The sequence below is a fragment of the Sturnira hondurensis genome, unplaced genomic scaffold, assembly GCF_014824575.4.
Source record: "Sturnira hondurensis isolate 20B ecotype Veracruz unplaced genomic scaffold, ASM1482457v3 Scaffold0017254, whole genome shotgun sequence".
In the NCBI taxonomy this organism is placed as follows: domain Eukaryota; kingdom Metazoa; phylum Chordata; class Mammalia; order Chiroptera; family Phyllostomidae; genus Sturnira; species Sturnira hondurensis.
This window is the reverse complement of record NW_028089885.1, coordinates 2,664,907-2,683,288: the sequence shown is the minus strand read 5'-3', so window position 1 is coordinate 2,683,288 and position 18,382 is coordinate 2,664,907. Positions and strand designations below refer to the sequence as shown.

The window sequence follows — 18,382 nt, the reverse complement described above, 5'->3', positions numbered from 1 at the left end:
GCACAGTCCCCACGGAGGGAAGAACGGACCCTGGGGGAGAGGAATTTCCAGACCAGAGAGTCCCTGAGGCAGGGCTCCTCCATGCTGGATGGGGGGGGGGGGGTGTCAGCAGGGAAGGGGGTCAGGCTTTACAGAAACACAAAAAGGCCCAAAACGTTGATATATAAACGCAGAAGCAACAAATGCTGACCTGGGGTCAACTAGCTCAGGTGTTTTTATGAAGGGAAGTGACTCCCCTTGCCCCTGTCCCCACCCTGCATCTCAACCCCCAACCCCATCCCATGAGCTCCCTCCTTCCCCAGAAAAAAAAAAAAACAAGCACTTTTCATTCCACAGGCAGCTACTGCGCAGCTGCAAAGCCTGGTGCTGCTCTAGGTCCTGGGAAACCAGCAGTGGCCTCTAAGACCAAATCCTGGAGCAGAGTTCCAGTAGGTGACACAAGCCAGAACAAACAAGACATTATTCTATAATTGGACAGAGAAGGGGACACTGTTGGTTTAGGTGGGTGCTCAGGAGAGGCCACCTCGGAATGACACAAGGGGACTAGCCAGGGAGGTGCCTGGGAGGGAGTGTTCCTGGCAGCAGGAGCAGCACATGCAAAGGCCCTGGGGTGGATCATGCCTGACAAAGGACCGGAGCAGCAAGGTCAAAGTGGCCAGATCCAAGGAAGTGGGGGGAAGGCAGGAGAGGGAGCCAGCGGGCCCCTGGGGCCTTGAAGGTCACGCTGGGCACCTTGCATTTTGTTCCAAGTCTTCAAATGTACCTGAAGGACATCATGCCAGCAACCGTGCTCCTTCTAACTTCCTACGAATGTAGGAGTAGGGTCCTACCACATCAAATACAGAGAGCTAGATGGCTGTGTGAGAGCAGACCGCACGGTACTGGCCTGTCCCCAGTGGGTGGATGCAGGGGCAGCTCTGGTTCTTCTCTCACACACGTGGCCCAGGGGACCACTGCGCATCCTCCACGCAAACACCAGCACTTCAGGAGTGTACATACCCGACCTGGAACTGGGGGACACAGGGCGTCTATGTTAGGGTCACCTGTGAGCTGCAGCCCACTCTCTGGAGCAGCAGGATTAATGTACAGCCCAGCGACAGGCCACCGTCCCATTCCCCGAGTCAGCCCTTCCTTGGGTTGTTGACACCGAGAACTTGGGATCCCCAATAGTGGCTTCATCCACTTGTGGCATAAAATGAGGACTCAGGTAGAGCGCACAGGCATCACTCGGCAGTCACTAAGTCCCACCGTCCTGGTCCCTACACTGTTCCTGTCTCATGTGACCCTGGACTCTGAGACTCAGTATCCTGTAGCGTCCCTCGGAGGTCCCTGAGCCCCTCCTGCCTTCCTAGTCCCCACTCCTCTGATCTTGGAGCCTTCCAGCATCTCCGTGCGCTTCTGGCGAGGGGACAGCGACCCCTGGCGGCCGATGTGAGTGAAGCGGTCCCAGAGCTTGATTGCACAGGATTAGAGGAGGACTAGACCCAGCGGGGCGGATCCCCAGAGTCCCTCCCCAGGGCCCACACTCTGGGAAGAAGCTGGTCCAAGGCTGTGCCAATAGCAGGGACAACTCCAGGTCGCCTCTCAGTTGGGGACAGGGTGACCCAGCTACTGGGTCCTCAAGGACAGAGAGGGAGAATTCTGAGTGGTCACTGGAGAGAACCAAGACCTTCTAGCCATGACCTGGAAGCTGTCCAGATGGCCAAAGGAAGGAGGAAAGCGCTCTTCTCAGTCCAGTGGACCTGCGCTTCTCTCGATTAGAATCAGCTCCTTGGCTTCTACCTCCCTGGAAAAAGGTACAGGAATTTTGCACCTTTAACCAGTTCCCAAGGGGATTTACCTGTCAATTTGGGGAACACTGACATCTTCACCACACTGAATCTCTCAATTTGTGACTATCCTCTCTCCCACTGAGAGGTTTTAATAATAGATTTTAATCTTCCCCATAAACAAATGGCTCGGACAGCTCTCTAGATTAATTTCCAGTTAACTCACATTTTCGGTGTAACTGTACACTTCTTAAATGTTTTCTATTCACTTGCTGATGTATAGAAATACAGTGAGTTTCTATACTGAAATTGGGTCTGGTAAATTTGCTCTACTTTTTCATGGATTTTGTTCATTCGTCTGTACATCCTGTAGGTTAGGTATCTGTACATCCCTACATACCTAAGTGTGTCACCTGTGAATGATGACAATTTTGTTGCCATCTTCTCAGTTCTCACGCGTTCCATCTCTTTCCTGGGCCTCACTCTGGGTCTCCGGTATCAGGAGCAACAGCAGGAAGGGTAACAGGCATTCTCGTCTTCTCACACGGAGATGTTTTCCAGCATTTCATTTTGAAACACGGTGCCTGCAATAATTTCCTCCAAAGATTCTCTTAGCCGATGAAGGAAGTCCCCATGTGTTCCTTATATGATAAGTGGGTTTGTAAAACATCATTTGTTGGGTTTTATTCGCTGGTTTTTTCTGCATCTTTTGATGTGATTTCTCTCTCTTCGCATTTCAAATTAATGCATAGAGTTTCCTAATGTTGAGCTGATCTTCCATTCCTGGAATGCGTGAACCAGGCTTGCCCATTATGCTGTTCTGCACTATTGCTGAATTCAGTGTGATACTATTTTGCTCAGAATGTTTTCATCTCTATTCCTGAGTGATAGAGTGCTGTTTTCCTCTTCCCACTGCCCTTGTCAGATTTTGCAGTTAAAGTTGTGTTTGCTTTATGAAATGAGATGTTGTTTATTCTCTAAAAGAACTGCTTTAGTCTCTGGAGACATTTGAACAAGGTTGGAATTGCTCACCAATGAAGCCCTCTGAGCTGGTTTTCTTTGTAGGAAGATTTTTGACTTCTGAGTCAATGCCTTTAGGAGAATTGAGATTTTCAAGTTCTCCTTGAGTCAAATATACATGTTCGATCAAGTTTTTCTAGGAATGCCCTCATTTCATCTCCAATTATTGGCATAATGGTATTATAATAGACTCTGGTTTTTCATTTGAGGTATTCCATGTCTACAAAACTGTCCCCCCTTTCCTTCCTGATGTAATTTTTGCCTTCTTTCTTTGGTTCTTGGTAAATTTGCCAAATCGTTTCAGTTTCAGTTGTATCGTAAGGGAACCAACTCTCTGTTTTCTTGTTTTGCCATCTCCACTATTCGTAATCTGTTTTTTCTTTTTTGTGTTTGTTCTTCTCTTTCTGATTTCCTTTATTCTATTTTCTTTGAGATTACTTTGTTGTTTTCTAGCTCTCTGAGATATATACTTAGCTCATTAATTTCTGGCTCTTTGATTCTCTATAAGATTTCTAAACACATTTTAAGGTTATCAATTTCCCTCTATGTGCTGCACTAGCTGCATGCCACAAGGATTTTATGTAGTGATTTCATCATTGTTTGGTTCAGAACGTTATCTAATTTCCGAAATGTTATTTACTTCCCTAAGCTGTTGGGAGCATATTTCTTTATTCCCAAACATGTGAAGCTGTCTATTATCTCTGTTATTGATTTCTATTTTATCATTGATTTCTACTATTTTGCATATAGAATATATGCTGAATGATTTCAGTCATTCAAAATGAATGACTTCAGTCATTGCTTAGGCTTGCTTTATGACCCAGTGTATGGTCAATTTTTGTCAATGTTCTTTTTTGACTTGGAGGAGATATCCACACTGAAAAGCTGGGTGTATGTTCCAGATATAAGTCCACTGGGTCAAGTCATTGAAGTCTTCCAATCTGTTATTATCTTCTTCAAGTTATTTCAGGTAATGCTTCTTGGCCATAAAGCTTTTAAATCTGATCTCAGCATGACCACACCATATTTCTCTGGGGTAGGAATTTTATGGTATCTTTGTCCATCCATTTACTTTTAACTCAACTGAATAACCTGACCCACCCCCCATTCCTGGAAAGAGTGTTCTTCTCCAAATGACACTCTCCATGCATCATGCATTTGTGGAGTGTGTACCAAGCATCCCATTGAGCAAAGGCATTTGCCCCTTACATTTTCCATAGCCTGCTTGCTTTGGTAGGATGGAAACTCATGGCCTTTCCTCTCCGGTCTTTAAGGCTGGGGCAGAACTACCAGGCACCTCTCCATCCTTTAGGAGCATGTAGGCAGACCGATGCTTAGTGTTTTCAGTGATCCTGTGGAGCACACCAAAAACCAAAATAGCCTTAAACAAGGAAGGAATTATGGGCCCACCTAACTGGGCATTTATACCTGGGGCACTCAGGGCCACCTCAATGCAAGAGACCCTGGCCCTGCTTCTCCCTGCCATGCTCTGGTCCCCACATGGGCTGGCTTCCCTTCTGGAGGACTCACCCCTGCACCTGACACCGGGTAGGAGGTCGTGAGCCTGGTTTCCCAAGGGGTCTACTGGTACCACCTGAAAGTGGCCATCGGCAGCGCTGCAGTCCACGTAGGCAGGACAGCAGTGAAGGAAGGACACCTCTCCCAGGGACAGAAGACTGAAGAGACCATTTCAGATCTGCTCAGTCTGCACTGAGCAATAGCAAGAAATTTGTATCCACAGTGATTCATAGTAGTCACCAGTGGTTTGGATAGATGGTCAGTGTTATGGGCTAAATGTTTATGTCCCCCCCCCCAAATCCATATGTTGAAGCCATCACCACCAATGTTGTGGTGTTTGGAGATGGGGTCTTTGGAAGGCACTTAAGTTTAGATAAGGTCAGGAGGGGACCCTGGTGGTGGGACTAATTTTCGTATGAGAAAAAGAAGAGAGGGAAATCAGTCAGTATCTCCATCTCTATCTCAGTCTATCTCCATGCACAGAGAAGGGCCAGGTGAGCACTCAGTGAGAAGGCAGCTGACTGCAAGCCAGGAAGCTCTCATTGGGACCCAAATCTGCCCACACCCTGACCCAGGACACCCCAGACTCTAGAACTGAGATAAATAAATGCCTGCAGCTCAATCCACCTAACCTACCGGTTTTGTTGTGGCAGTTCAAGGTCTCAGAAGGATCAGTAGTCGGTATCTGAAAATATATGGCACAGAGAGTCAAAAGAGGTACAGGATGGGTCTCTTGGAATGGGCACTACGTAAAGATATTCATATTCCACGTCACTGAACAGCATTTGAACACTCTCTGCAAAAGAGGTCCCAGTAATCAAGTAGACAAAATGACACACTGCACGATGGCAGTCGACCTCATTCCCAGCCATGCCAGTGTTTGCCCAATGGGGCTCATGAACAAAGAGACCCTGGTTGCAGGCATGAGGACTGGGCATGAGCTGGTGGACATGGTCTTCCCCTTACCAAGGCTGAGCTGGATGCTGCTGCCACCTAGTGGCTAATCTGCCAACAGCAGAGAACAACAGGGAGCCCCAGAGCCATTCCTTGGGGGAATCAGGTAGCCACCTAGTGGCAGGTTGATTTCATTGCAACTCTTCTGTCATAGAAGGGATACAAATTCTGGATACGGATTTGTTTTCACTGTTATGCTTCTTCCCGCACCAACATACCTAGACTCTTGGGATTTCTTAGCCACCATCATGGTATCCCCCACAGCACTGCATCTAATCGAGGAACTTATTCCACAGCCGAAGAAGTGCAACAGGGATTAACTGGTCGTAGCATACACACCATTGCCCTGAAGCAACTGACCTAGTTAAAAGTGAGAGTAGCTTACTGAAGACTCTGTTACAGCACAAGTTGAGAGATGACACCCTGAAATAAAAATACTGTAGTTCTGCCTTGCAGGATGCAACTTATACTTCTAATCAAAGATCATGAAATGGTACAATCTCTCCCAGAGACATAATACTTGAGTCTGGGAATCAGGAAATAGAAGTAGGAATGGTTTCTTTCATAATTAGTCTTCATAATTCGCTCAAAGAATGTTTGCTTTCATCCTGGAAGCGTTGAGATCTTCCACTTTGGAGATCTTCATTCCGAAAAAGGTAACACATCCAGCAGGGGGCGCGGCAGTGATGCCACTGAGTTGAAACCAACAGGCAGAAAAAGAGGCTGCTCTTCTGGTGGAACTAATTGATCCTGATTGCTAAGGAGAAATTGGGCAGCAGCTACACGAGGGGGCAAGAGGACTTTGTCCAGAACCTAGGACAGTGAGCATTTTAGGACTTCTTAGCACTCAGAGCCTTAAAGAACAAATGTTTAGATCCACCACCAGGTAAAGAGACCCGTGACCAGCTGAGCTTCTAGCTGAGGACAAGAGAAATATTGAATCGATAGAGGAAGAAAGATGTCATGGACATTAACTCTGACCTCATGACTAAGGTTGCTATATTTAGCACGTAGAAATACAAATGGCCGCTTAAACGTGAATTTCATATAAATAACAAGTAATCTTTTTAGTATAAGTATGTCCCATAAAATATTTGGGACATATTTATACTTTAAAAAAACATTCATTATTTGAGTGCCCTGTATTTTATCTCAACCCTATTCGTGACCAATACACAAAGGAGAACTGCAGTAACCTTTCACCTTTTTCCTTTCCTTGTTATATGTATACATGTATTTGTATCTATTACCCATGTTCTGTTTTCTTCTCAGTATTACTTTGTATATAAGTTGGTGGTGGTTAACAGAATATTCAGTGCAACGGTGACTGAATTTGAGGAGAAATCAATATGATTAGCAGTGTTTACAATGACTCGTGAGAACATGTCTCCTCATTTGAGGGAGAGGATGAGATTTTTGTAGAAAAGGATTGCTGTTTCTCAGATGAAAAGTTTTGCCAGCTGGTGCACTGCTAGGCTTTGCCAGTAGAGGGTGCTAGAGGGACACTGCAATGCAGCAGCGGCACGAAAGCACCTTGCTCATTTTCCAGCTTTCCAACACAGCACACAGTAGGGTTCTTTTCCGGTTTTGCCACAAGTTCAATACACTCCCCGAGCTTCAGTTTCCTAGTCAGTGTCACTGAACGGTCACTATGCCCAATGGTATGCTGGTAAATGTTGAACAACCAACCTGGAAGCTGCTGGGGGAGCCTTCATTTGTAGCATTTGCCATTTTCATGCCCATGATGTCAATCTTCCCACCGAGGCCAATTTAAAGCTACGAAGGTGCATGAGTGAACGCAGAGTCAGGAAGGGACAAGTCCAAAATCAGCTCTTGTGAGCTGGTGCAGCCGGCTGCACACACCACTCACTGCTTGCAGCTACCCAGTTCCTCACCTCCCTGTATGGGTAGACAGCGCCATCTAGTGGCAAAGCTGAGCAAATCTCAGTCCACCTGGAGAAGCACCTAGAATGTGGGGACAGAAATACAAAACCCCCGCCCTTCTACCCCCATCTCCCCAAGGTTTCTCTCCTCTCTCTTGTTCAGTCCCAGGATTCCTTACCTCCAGGAAGGACTTAAAGCCTGAGGAGACTCCCACAAAGGAGCCCCTGCTGGTCGCCCCCCATGTTGGGGACAGGGTAGGGCTGTTCCTGGGATGGAGGAGAGAGTGACCTTGTAAGGCAGTAAATCGCCACGTCCTGAACAGGCCACCCCTGCAGACCTCCAGCCTACCCCCGACTGAGAATTACCAGGACAGTGCCTCAGTCTGAGGCAGTGACACAGCACCCCTAGGCAGGGGTCAGTCAGCCAGCACACCCGGAAACACCTGTTCCTGACGAGTGTTTCTCCCAGGACCTGGAGTCTGGCCCGAACCCCTGGGCTTTTCCTTGGTCCAAGACTCCCCTCTGATTTTACGTGTAACCCTTTCCCCCCAGATCTCAGAGCCCTATATCCTCACCTACGGTAGGGTAAGTGGGGAGGTGAGGGCAGCCTCTGTAACAGCAAAATTATGACACTTAGCCCCTGGCTTCCCAAGTTCCCAGCAGATTGCCGACCACCATAGTTTTATATTTGCTTCTCTTCCATTGTGTATTCCTCCAGAAAGCGTCTGCTTAGCCCAGAACTCCATTTTCCAGATCCCTGTAAGGGTAACAGGGGGGAAAGATCATTAATCAAACATAAATCCCATCTGCCACTTGCACAGACCAGCTCCTGCTGTATACTCAGGCAGCCGCCCTGGGAGCTGCTCCAGCAGACCTTGCCAGCCCCCCACCCCGCCTGCAGCGCTGGCCACTGCTAGGGACCAGCTCTGGCCCAGGCCCCGCAGCCGCACGTCCCTGCCCCTGACAGGCTCTGGGGCAGGGTGAGTGAAAAGATCATTCATTCAAACATCGACCTTCTGGTACAGGTAGAAACCAATTTCCATCCACCGAAGGGGGAAATCTACAGAGTGGACAAGGCTGGTCGTTTTGGGGTAGTCTTTAACGAAGACGGGTGGGAAGCTGTCCAATATTTTGCATCTGCTGCTCTCAAAATCTCCAGGCTCACCCTTCTGCTTCGTTCCATGGCCTCTGGGCTCTAATGGATGAGGCCCCCAGCACTGACCCTGCAGAGGGCAGCCGGCCAGCTGCCGCAGGGAGGAGCGGAACACCAGTGTGGTGGCCACACATCCCAACTGCGGGTCCGCCTGATCCGAACTGGGGTTAACCCAGAGGGACTAGATCAGCCGTGAGGACACAGGCAGCTTTCTTCGGGGTGGCCATTGTGGGGAGGGGCAAGAACTGGACGGAGATGCTCTGACGCTCCCCGAGGGGTCACGTGGCAGGCGAGGTCCTCGAAGACGGTCGAGGTCTAATCCCAGCACAGCGATGTTAGAGGAGCCTGCCGGGCAGAGCACAGGAGAACCAAGAACATCTGAGGGTGTTCCAAGCTGCAAGGACTCGGGACCGAATGCAGACACTTTCAAACACCTCTGGCCTCACTCCAATGACGAGGCCTGAGCAGGCACCGGCTGCGCTGCCCTGGCGCCAATTTTCCTTTCCCTCTGCCTCTCCCCAGGGCTTCACGTGGAAAGAGTAAGGTTGTACACGCAGCTCTCCCTCTTCAAAAAATGTTCTGTCCCCCCGTTTCCTGGATGGAGGAAGTCAGCCTGTCAGCTTTCCACGTTCTTAACGAAGTCTTAGGGAGCGGACAAAACTTCTGGCTTCAGGGACGGCCTCAGACAGGATGGCCCCCCATGTCATGTTTTCTCGAAACAGATCATCCCGTCTGTTTTAGGGCTTTTCATATGGGACGTCTCATGGAAGGTGGGACCGGTGGCAGCCTACAGGAATTAAAGCCAACTTTCCAAGACAAGCCACTGCCAAAGAGGTTGGGTTCTGGTTTTTCTGAACGATCCTTCCCAGGAAAGGTAAGGAGCTGGTCCCTGGGCAGCAGCTGGTCAAGCCAAATGGCGCACAGGACGCGGCTCACAAGCACAAGGTCGTGGCTTCTGACTTGTCCCACAGACAATAGGCCTCTTGGCCTTGGGTCACAGATTTGGGCAGTGTTCCCTGAAAACCAAGGGAAGGCTGGGTGGTGGTATAACAGGGTGCGGTCAAGAGGGGGGCCCCAAATAAGGATTTGGAATGCAGTCCAGAACTCCAGGTGTCCAGGAAATATTAGAAAAATATATATATGGGATGTCCTCATCCCCACAAGTCTGAGCTGGGGGAATGGGACACATGGAGCAGGGCCACTGAGAGCTGTTTTGCATAACAACAGCTTTGCAGCTAACCTCTGGCCTGGTCATTTAACATACCTACAACCTTTAACTGGTTTCACAGATATGCTAAATAGCTGTGGCCATGCTTTGAGGGGGGGGGGGTGGGATGGAAGTGACTTCCGCCCAAGATGCACCTGGGGAGCAGCTCGCCCTGGTTACAGAGCCCGTGTGAGAACCTGGAGATGATTGGCTCCAGGACATGGGGCCAGGCCAGCCCAGACTCACTGTGGCAGCCCAGTAAAGCTGGAAGGATACGGGAGTGCTGGCGGGTGTAACCAATTGTAGGAGGAGTCGGAAATGGGGCTGAAGAGGAAGATTGGTGCTGGGATTTAAACCCGGGTGTGGCAGCCATTGGAAAGAGAACCACCCGGCTTTGGTAGAGTGGGGACCACGGGGCTTTGGGGTGCTCCCTTTTGCCATGTGACTTAGGAAGCAGGAGAGACTTTGCCTGGAAGAAAAGGGGTGAAAGGACTCTTGCTGGGGGAACATGAGAAAGTGCCACATGGCTTTGGATTAACTCGAGATCCTGGCTGCGACACAGCTGACGGTGCCAGGAGCCCGAATCACGGACTTCTGCTTCTTTTCCTGAGATGCGGTACCTCAGACTAGGGCAGAAGGAGAAGGAAGAACTGTGTGCATCTGTGAGTATTCTAAAAGACTTGAATATTTTAATGAAGACATTGAGTCACTACTTGAAGTCTGTATAGCTTTAAATAAACATTTCCTTTCCTTTTCACAGATCTCTGGCATTGAGAGACGTCTTTCCTCTGGTGGCGGACAAGCGAACCCAGTGGGAGGTCCTTTCGGTAACAGTGTATTATAATCTCCCTTAGCTCTGTTCTGTAACGGGGGGACGTCTGCAATTAGATCAGCCCCAGTGGACGCCCTCTCCGCTGGGAGGAAATTGGCATGAAATCATTAAATACTGTGAGATGGAGTGAAAGGATCTGAGATGGGGGGGAACCCAACAAAGAAGGGAGAAGGGTGCCTTATGTCTTTAAAGGTGCAGGTATTTTTTTTTTATTTCAAACCAGCCTTTCTTCTCAACCCTTGCACAGCTGGCCAGCAAATCTGGAGGAAGACTAGACTGTGATGCCTCCCTTATAGCCTTCGCAATCACCACAAAAATCTTCTGAGTTAAATGCATGAGCCCCAAACCATGAAAGTAACTCTGGGTGCTGACCTGGGAGGAATCCTGAATAGAGTCCTTGGGCGGGGGGGCAGAGGGGTGGCAGGGAATGGACTTGCCTTCAGTGTCTTCAAGGAGCCTAAACCTGGCCTGTGCCGAATGAAATGCTAACTGACAGCCTGTGGACATGGATACGGGTTGATTACTCTGGCCCCTCAGCTAACAAGCCCCCATGTCTGGTCCCTTGTAAAAGGTGAACATACTCAGGGTGTCAAACATCACTTCATCACAAATAAAGTATGGTCAATCACAAAACACCAAGCTACGATATTCCATCACTGGAGGGAGCTAGAGACCAGTAAATCTAATCCAGGCTCAAGGTGATGTACAGAAAAGTTGCCACCAGGCGGCGTGATTGCCAGGAGAGGGCTATCCTGCAAACAGCTGGTTTCCTCATCCCCTGGGGCCTGTGGCGGGATGCGGGATGAATCCAATCTTTCTGGGCTAGCTAGGTAATGAGTGTTCTGTATCCCCAAAGGACTCAGAAAATTAAAATTCAAAATAACAAGAGCTTTAGTTAACAAGTTAATGTGTGGCCAGCCAAAAAAAATTTTTGTTTTAATTAAAAAAGAAAGTAGGAATCACTGGGACGTCTATTCTCAAGTCTTCCTGCAGTGGGAGTTCATGTAAGCCTCCAGCTGGGCATCCGCACCCACCAGCTGGGGAGACGGAGCGTTCCACCTCCGGGGAGGCGACGCGAAGTGGCCATCCACTCCCCAGCAAAACGGGTGAAAATGATGTCTTAATATATGTGTTTCTATACTCATACATTTTTCTAATACACAGAAATATGTTTGTAATCTATAAAGACATTATTAGAATTTTATATATTATTTTAAAATGTATATAGTACATAAATTTTAAGAAATATATAGGCTTTATCTATAAACATTTAAAGTCCTATATGCCTAGTCGCTGTGTGAGTAAATTTAAAGACTTTTTTAAATTATTTAAATCTCTTTAAAGGATAATGTAATAACAATGTTTGGCAACAACATCACAGAGGCTGAGAAGGGAGAAACAAAAGCGTACTATTGGGAAGTTCTTTACGTGAAGTGAAATGGTAGCATTGGAAGGTAGATGGGATTAAGTTCAAGGTGGGTACTGTGAGCCCTGAAGCAACCGCGGAAATAACTCAACAGCGTCACAGCTAAGAAGCCAGCAAAGGAAGTAAAATGAAGGTGTCAAGGTTCACACAGACACCACCAATTAATACAAAAGAACGACCAAAAAAAAGAACATATGGGAGACATGGAAATAGCATGATGGCATATTTAGACACGACCATGTCAATGCTTCAGATAGAGATTATCTGATTAAATAAACACTCAAGATCCAACTATATGCTGGCAATCATAAATATACTTTAAATATAAAAGTATAAATATAAATATATAGAAAACAATATGGAGAATACTCAAAAAAATAAAAACAACCCTGGCTGGTGTAGCTCAGTGGATTGAGCACGGGCCTGCGAACCAGAGGACTGTGGTTCGATTCCCAGTCAGGGCACATGCCTGGGTTGTGGGTCAGTTCCCAGCAGAGACCAGTTCCCAGCAGGGGATGCACAAGAAGCAACCACACATTGATATTTCTCTCCCTCTCTCCTTCCCTTCCCCTCTGAAGATAAGTAAATTGAATCTTTAAAAATAATAATAAATAAATAAAAATAAAAACACACTTCTGGGTATTTATCCAAAGAAAACAAAACACTAATTCAAAAAATATATGCACCTCTACATTCATTGTGACATTACTCACAATAGGCAAGATATGGAAGCAACCTAAGTGCCCATCGATAGACGGTTAGATAAAGATGTGGTGTGTCCATAGAGTGGAGTGTTACTCCGCCGTGAAAAAGACTGAAATCTTGCCATTTGTGACAACAGGGATGGACCTAGAGGCTATTACGCTAAGTGAAGTCGGTCAGACAAAAACAAATACCATATAATTTCACTTAAATGTGGAATCTAAAAATTTTAGAAAAACAGAAACAGATCCCTAGATACAGAGAACAAGCTGATGGTTGCCACAGGGAAGGGGTGCGGGGAGATGGGTGAAATTAAAGAAACTGGGAGAAAAGGAAGGGAGGGAGGGAGGGAGGGAGATTGCAGAGCAAAGGGCATTGCTAGGTAAAAAGGGGTCACTTCCTAACAACAAAAGGGTCACTTTGTCTAAAGGACACAGTGCCTATGCACCATGTTCTGTATGGTAGAGCTACTTATTGGGCGTGTAAAACTGTAAAACTAATTAAAGATAACTTAGTGAGCAATATAAAGAGAAATTTTCAACTACAGAGTGAATTTGATTTTTACAAAGTTGCTCTCAGTGATTTAAAAAAATGACAAATTTAGTTGCCTGAAATCAGAAATAAATGTCAAAAAATTGTAATTACTTTAAATAGAATTTGAGTTTGTACTTCGGCCAGCTCTAAAACAGCTTGGATTCTTGTACCAAAAAGAAAAACAATTTAGATGGAAAAATGTCAAAAGGAAGTATTCCCATTATGGAAATTTGTTAGAAAATTATGATAACATGCTACAAAAAGATATTTTACAAAAAGTCGAAAATTTTTCAATTGTCTCAAAACAATTGCCCATAGAGCAAGCCCTTCCTAATAATATCAAAAGTGGATACACTCGACATGGGAGTTTTCAGGTACCTTCCGTCGAGCCGGGTGACATGACACATGGCCCGATTAATATTTTGAAACATTATGTCTCAAAGAACACCCAAACCCATGAATAAATGTTGCCAATTCATAACCTAAAAGATCAAACTTTTGGCATACATATTTTTAACCTTCTTTATATTTATCAAAGCTTTTCAGGTGAATATGGAAAAATATCAATAGTTTTTATCATGGCAAATAGTGCTCCGACCATGTTAGGTCAGAACACCAGATTGAATGGAATTTTAAAACAGGAGACTCATGCTTCCCTACTGCTTTGTCCCACCCAGTGATACATATTGAAAGATATCTGTGCCTAGTTTTTATGGCGGACTTTACAAAAAGTGTCATGGATGGACACAGTTGTCGAAACCAGTCCGTGTACGCGTGCAGAGATGGACCACTACTCTACGAAAACGTTGAAAACGTAGAAGGCGGTGAATTCGATGATGTGTTTTTGCCGATGCTCACTGGTTGATTATTGGAAATTTTACAAAGAATGACTGTGCTGTCAGTTACAATTTACATATTTTACGATTTTCCTGAAGCAAAAGGAATGCTTGTCGAATATTCACTAGTCAAAGGCAATAGATGGCATTCGGCCTTACTTATATTTCTCACGAATGTGTGCTATATACAGATGAGCTAAATTTAAAGTTATTGTTTGTAACCTAGCCAGCCAAGTGTAGGGATTTATATTCAAACGGAAACTTCATAATACAAATCAATAACAGTGATTGTGCATGTTCTCCAAACATGAGTCAACATGTCAGAGATTTTCACTGTTACTGGCTGTGCTATGTAATTGGAGGCCAAAACTCCCAGAAAAGTCTGAAGAGCTCTTTGCGAGATTGACCAATTTAGAAATGCATTTTAACTGTGCACCCCAATGTTCAAAGCAGCACAATTTACAATAGCCAAGAGCTGGAAGCAACCTAGGTGCCCGTCAGTAAATGAATGGATCAAAAAATTATGGTACATATACACAATGGAATTCTATGCAACAGAAAGAAAGAAGGAACTCCTACCCTTTGCGACAGCATAGACGGAACTGGAAAGCATTATGCTGAGTGAAATAAGCCAAGTGTTGAAGGACAAATACTATATGATCTCACCTTTAACAGGAAGCTAAACAACAAAACAAACAAGCAAGCAAAATAAAAACAAAGACAATGAAATACAGAACAGGGGGACAGCGACGAGAGGGGAGAGGGGAGGGAATTTCAGGGGAAAAGGGAAATGATTTACAGGAACTAATATAAAGGACACATGGACAACAACTAAGGGGGGTGGATAGGGGAGGGAGGTGGGGAGCACGGGGTGGGGGGCTGGGATGGGAGTAAAAGACAGAAAACTTAAACAATAATTTAAATAAATAAATAATTGAACAATAATTGAACAATAATTTAAATAAATAAATAAATAAAAAGACATGCGTTTTAACTATGTAATGCCTCTTTGAAGTCAATGTTAACAACACTGAGTGGACCACAGGGGCTAGGGGACGACTAAACTTGGACAGACATAATTTTGAAACTAACATGCTTTTGCTTCAAAGTCAAATCAATTCCCCTAAAAAGATGAACCAGTTTTGTCATTGACTTAAAGGAAAATAAAATGTTGATAGCATAGTTAGCTACTGGAAAATTTTTAAGTATGTTTAAAACAACTTGGTTTGTGCATCTACATTTTGAACTGTACATTTTATTAAATTTAAGGACACATCAAGTATTTCTGGTGAGAAGTCAGTGTGAGACTTGAGATGTGCAAAATACACATCAGATTTCAAAGACTTACTGACGGGAAAAAGTATATGAAATATCTCAACAGTTTTTACACTGATTACATACTGAAATAATAATATTTTGGAGATATTAGTTAAATAAAATATATTACTCAAATTAATTTTACCCACTTCTTTACTTTCGTAACATGGTTACGGAAAAATGTTCAATTGTACCTGTGGCACTCATCGCGGAAAACTAACCAACTATTTGCAAACAGCACACCTGGTAAGAGGTTACTGCCTGAAATGTATTAAAAATTCATATAACTCAATAGCATCAAAACCCACAAATAACCCAATTTTTAAAATGGGCAAAGACTCTGAATAGAAATTTTTCCAAAGAAAACACACAAACAGCCAACAGGTATATGAAAAGCTGCTCAATATCACTAATCAAGGAAATGCGCATCCAGGCCATGGGTTAGGGTGGCCACTCCCAGTGAGTCACGAGGTGAGTGCTGGTGAGGATGTTGGCGCACTATTGGTTGGGATGGAAACGGTGCGGCCACTATGAAAAATTGTATGGAGGGTTCCAGAACACTGAAAACAGAACCGCCAAATGCCCCAGGGGTCCCACTTCTGAGTGTACATTCGAAGGAAATAAAATCTCTATTGCGAAGTGACATCTACACCGCCACGTTCATTACAGCATTATTTACAGTAGCCAAGATATAAAAACAACTTAGGTGCTTATGGACAGATGAATGGATGAAGAAATGTGAGGTATATACAGAGCAGTACACATAATTTTGCAAAGACATGGGTGAACATAGAGGGCATTACGCTAAGTGAAATCAACCAGACACAGAATGACAAACATTGCGTGATCTCACCATGCCATATTTTTAAAATATTTTACTGAATGTTAAAATCTTTTTAAAAAGCTGAACTCATAATAACAGACAGCAGAATGGGGGTTACCAGAAGCTAGGAGTCAGATGGAGACAGGAGATATTGCTCAAAGGGTACAACCTTTCAGTAATAAGATGAGAAAGTCCTAGAGACCTGACATACAGCCTGCTGACTAGGGTTAATAATAATGTATCATGCACTTAACATTTGCCAAGTGGGTGGATCTGAAGTGTTCTCACACACACACACACACAGAGCAGTAACTGATATCTTCATTAGCTTGATATGGTGACTATTTCACAATATACACATACACCAAAATATCAGGTCATTCACCTTAAATGGGTACAATTTTTATTGGTTAGTCTCAATAAAGCTGTAAAGGTAAAATAACCCATGGCTCATAATGTGCGTCTTCCAGACAGCCCTGAACTAAACTGGCACTATGGAACTCTGCTCAGGGGACCGTAGCCCTCCCACTGGCACAAGGAGCAGTCTCCCTGCCTCGTGGTCATGGACGCAGACTAACTGGTTAATTTGTAGAATAAAATGTGTTCATATATGTGAAGTGCACAGAAGGAGGCCTAGCACCTAGCAAGAGCTCTGTAAGTATTAGCTATAATTATAAGTATTAGCATTGTTGACCTAAATTTCTAAAACTACAATTTAGCAGAGAAACACACCAAGGAGAGTAGCTGCTTGGCTTAGATTGAAAATTCACCAATAAAAGTCAAACTGTGAAAAGCTGAGGACCCTCATCGGTTGGTCCAAAGGGTCCATGACCAGGGTGAGCCGAGTGGGGCATTTTCCTAGGAGTAAAATTTAGGGAAGCAGCCAAAAAAACCTCAGGACTCAAGAGAGATAACATTCTAATGTAATATTTTAATAGGTCTAAATGATCTGTAGAAACACATCAGATCTTTTTACATTTGTAGCCTATTTTAATAGGCCAGAAATCCACAGTGAGCAAAACATCAAAATTATTAATAAATGACTGGCGCAGTGCTACTGGTCTCTCCCTTTGCCTCAGGGTCCCGAAATGGCTCGGAAAGTCAGTTACTGATCCCGCCTGGGCAGCTTCCTGCTAGCCCCGGCCTGGACCCAACTCTTGGTCTGGGATGAAGCGACCATGGCCAGCAAAGCCAGAGCGTCGTTGTGCCTGGACTGGCAGCAAAGACGTGCAGCAAACAGCACAACGAGGGAGCAAGGAACTCGCTGCTCAGTGAGAATCTGGCAACACAGCACCCCGGCCCATCCGGGACCTCCCAGGCTGCCCCGCGGCCGTTCCCAGGATGCCCTGCGGCCCCCAGAGCCGAAGCCGGAAGTCAAAGTTAAAGCCGTTGCAGCCTCCAGTGGAGCCAGCCCTGCCCTGCTAGCCCGGTCGCCCAGCCATGTACTTCCCCTGGTCTGGCATCGCCTCTAACTGGAGTGCTGTGGACTCCGGTGTCAACAACGCAGTAGACATCCTCGTGATGGTTTTGTACTTCCTGTTGGTCCTGGGCATCGGAATGTGGGTACGACAGGCTCCACGGGGGAGGGCAGGGCCCTGGGCACTGGGGCGCCCTTGACCGTCCCTGCCAGTCGCCTGGTCCCCACCTCCACCTGCAGCACCCTCTCATCCCCACTCCTGCTTGTGCACAACCCTCAGCCCAGACCTCTCCACCCTCCCTTTATCTCGTTACTATCCACCCTTCCAGGCAAGAGTGAGTTCAGGTTCTTAGCAGCCAGGTTGTACTTGACCAAACCCACCTTCCCTCCCTGTCCCAGATAAACAGCTGGGTCAAATTCCTCTGTGCCTGCTGCCTGGAACCTAGACAGGAGTTAATGCAAAGTCGTTACGGTCATCGTGATGATGGTGGTGACAATGACAGGTGCCAATGGTGAGGTCTTCAGTGTCACAGCCTCACAACTGTAGTGTGATCAACCCATTAGCTCCTCCAGTTTCACAGGTGGGGAAACTGAGGTTCAAAGAAGTTAAGTAACAAGCAGGAAATGGTGGAGTTCAGAATTGAACCCAGAGCTGCCTGATGTGACTTAGGAGCTCAACCATGTTTGCCTTGCTAGCAAGACCTCAAAGGCCACACACATATAGCTTTAGGGATCTTACATGTTCTCTTTGAACTTGAGTAAAGAGCTTAAAGTTTCTCTTCTGTTACAAGGTTGTCTTAATAAAGTAGAGACTGTGTCTCTCTTAACCCCATTCGCTCACTAAAGCTCAGCATGTTAGCACTAAAAAGCAGTCCTTCACCGCACTCCCCAGGACCAGACCCTGCCCAGGAGGGGACGGCCCTTGTGCCAGGGAAAGGTCAGATTGGTGTGAAAGTGTCAGCTGATGTCATGGTACCATTGTCCCTTGGCT

General features: G+C 45.8%; 1 protein-coding gene and 2 long non-coding RNA genes across 3 annotated transcripts in view; all 3 read left to right on the top strand.

Annotated features, from left to right (window-relative positions):
• The first annotated feature begins 1,468 nt into the window (after positions 1 to 1,468).
• Positions 1,469 to 6,452, top strand: LOC119001881 (uncharacterized). The gene is made up of 2 exons (XR_005069645.1): positions 1,469 to 1,796; positions 4,961 to 6,452. It is a non-coding gene; the product is annotated as an uncharacterized LOC119001881 (long non-coding RNA).
• Positions 6,453 to 10,130: 3,678 nt separating this feature from the next.
• Positions 10,131 to 10,543, top strand: LOC119001883 (uncharacterized). The gene is made up of 2 exons (XR_005069646.1): positions 10,131 to 10,166; positions 10,265 to 10,543. It is a non-coding gene; the product is annotated as an uncharacterized LOC119001883 (long non-coding RNA).
• A 6,516-nt stretch (positions 10,544 to 17,059) lies between these two features.
• Positions 17,060 to 18,382, top strand: part of LOC119001874 (sodium/glucose cotransporter 1-like) — a 49,321-nt gene continuing 47,998 nt past the window's right edge. The window contains exon 1 of the mRNA XM_037067438.1: positions 17,060 to 17,537. Within this exon, the coding sequence (XP_036923333.1) occupies positions 17,415 to 17,537 (123 nt within the window). The 5' untranslated portion in view covers positions 17,060 to 17,414. The remainder of the gene's footprint in view (positions 17,538 to 18,382) is intronic.